Source organism: Montipora capricornis, chromosome 2, assembly GCF_036669925.1.
Source record: "Montipora capricornis isolate CH-2021 chromosome 2, ASM3666992v2, whole genome shotgun sequence".
Taxonomy (NCBI): domain Eukaryota; kingdom Metazoa; phylum Cnidaria; class Anthozoa; order Scleractinia; family Acroporidae; genus Montipora; species Montipora capricornis.
The window spans coordinates 740806-743305 of NC_090884.1; the positions used below are offsets into that span (position 1 = coordinate 740806).

Here is a 2500-nt window from a genome sequence, read left to right on the forward strand (position 1 = left end):
GTCATTACAAAGCCTCTCATCAACAGAATCCTTCTCAGTTAAGAAACTACCTTCACCAGGACAACCACAGTACATTAAGATATTACCCCTTGTCATTTCAAACCGTTGACATTGATATCACTTCACTGTATTCTCTTTCTTTTTTAGATGAGTTCCTGGGGCTCGTGGACTTCATGTACGCCACGCAATGGTAAATGTGGTGCTGGAACTCAATCTCGGAGTCGCTCTATAGTCACCAGACCTTACTGCAGCTCTGCGTGCCCCGCGTCAAGGCAAACGCGCTCTTGCACCCATAGTTGCTGCCCAGTGAACTGCGTGGTGTCGTCGTGGACTGGGTGGGGTCATTGCTCTACCACTTGTGGTGCAGGTGGGTTTTTAGATGTACGAAAGTACGTTGTCTTAGAATAAAGTCATAGGAACTTTCCGTCTCTTCCAAAGCCATCCACAGTACATCTCTTGTAAAAGCCGCCTGTCCATGACCTCAACTGAATTAGCTCCGTCGAGTGCAAAGTCCAAGAGCGACAACAAAGGCATCCATACCCAAGACGCAACTCCAGGAAAAGATGAACCAGCTTAACAGCAACTATGCTATTGTGAAACAAGTGTTCTTTATCTTTCGGTTACATTTGTGTCCGCGAACCGCAATTCGACCGTCTGAATTCCAAACGTAAGCGGGACTGCAAGTCCAAGGAAACGAAATATTTCCCACTGATTGCGTAGGCTCTTTCGTTTAGATTTGCGTTACATTAGTTCACACAATTCGTTGCATTTGTTCATAAGTTGCACATAAGAAATCGGTTTATCAAGGATCAAAGTTTGTGATCATAACAGCTTCTCTTAGAGGAGGTTACCCTGATCTAAACCAGCTTTAAATTTCAAGACCAAATTGTTAAAAAATCTGGTATTCAAGGCCTTAACTTGTCTTTTTGGTTTTCAGGATCGAAGACACGAACGCGCCGAGTTACGGTTCAACAGTACTGTAATGGTAAATCTTGCCCATCTTTGCAGCAGACAACTTCCTGTTCTCAATACAACAACAGAGACTGTGTGATGTCATCTTGGTCGGCCTGGTCGCTTTGCAGTAACGGCTGTGGAAGCGGATGGTCTACCCGACAACGCAGTATTATCACACAAGCGGTATGCCGCGGCAAAGCATGCGGAACAAGGTCTGAGAGACGGCAGTGTACTGATTATAGGGACAACAGAGATTGTGTGGTAGGTTGTTATGAGCTAGAAAAATATTTGCGAGACTGAAAGAATGCTAGGGATGAATGTCAGATTTGAGTGGGACTGGCACTCGAGATCGTACAATTGCACTGCGAGCGATTGCATGTCTTATCCATTGCGACTATTGTAGAGAGAGGTTATGAAGTGTCATGCATTAGAACTGAGGAAGTACAAACTACCTTCCTTCCCTAACCATGTTTTTACGCTGCTTCCTCCAAGTATCCTACAGGAATGTCAAAATCCTTTATGACTGGGCATTTCTACATCTTCAAGTTCCAGAACATAATTAACTCCGTATAGTCTCCTTGGGTTAGGAGGCTTCATATGTCACAAGCGTTTTTCAAAACATCACCGTTAGGCCTGGCACTGCGGGAGAGATGGGATAGACGTAGTTTTTAAAATAAGGAGATTAGACGAAGAATAGATAATAAACGACTATCTAGATTAGTAACAATAGACAGAAGTGAAAATTTGACAAAAGCAATGGACTCTTAACACTTAGCACTTCAAAGCTGCGTCCTATCATAGGATAACGATTCGAGAGACTGTTGAAAGCTGTGCGTTTCCTCAGTCGTAAGGTAACTTTTTTTTGGAAAGAGGTTTTACAGTACTCGTCAAGGAAAATAAGATTAGATTTCATTTTATATCGGGATAAAATTGTAAAGAAAACCACCCCAAGAGAAAAAATAAATATGTTCGACGCGAGCGTTGAGTTGGCTAAATCACGAAGAGCGAACTATAGACGGGTGCGAGCCTCTAAAGAGCCAAGCATGCAGTTCCAAAATTGAAATTAGAAACTATTAATATGTTAGAGTGAGAATGTTACATGATGTTGGTAGTGGCGTTCAGTCTCAACACCGTTCGGACTTAGCAATGACGCCATTTTAATACATGTTTGTTAAATCACGAGGAGCGAACTATAGACGGGTGCGAGACTCGAAAGAGCCAAGCTTGCAGTTCCAAAATATCAGGGGCGTAGCGTCCTTTACGCAAATACGCACGTGCGTACTTGAGAAATTGGTAGGATTTCTGTTATGAGTAAAAGCTCTGCGAGGCCCCTACAGTGTCATTCTCATCACCAGTCACCAGTTCCTGGTTAGTTTTGATGGAAAGGTTATGATGATGATGTTATAACAGAGTTTGTGACGTCATGCCCTTTGCTTGTTACCCCCCTGTTTGTGTTGTAGCTTGCGGAAAACTCAGCAGAAGGGTAGCATTTTCCTTTGCATTTACTCATTGAAATGTCCTTCGGAAATAGTCGGAGAGGGCATTT

At 43.1% G+C, this 2500-nt stretch overlaps 1 protein-coding gene across 1 annotated transcript in view; it reads left to right on the forward strand.

Annotated features, from left to right (window-relative positions):
- Nucleotides 1-2500, forward strand: part of LOC138038332 (protocadherin Fat 4-like) — a 50660-nt gene that overhangs the window by 12921 nt on the left and 35239 nt on the right. Inside the window, exons 4-5 of the mRNA XM_068884137.1 lie at nt 148-367; nt 938-1215. Of these exons, the coding sequence (XP_068740238.1) occupies nt 148-367; nt 938-1215 (498 nt within the window). The remainder of the gene's footprint in view (nt 1-147; nt 368-937; nt 1216-2500) is intronic.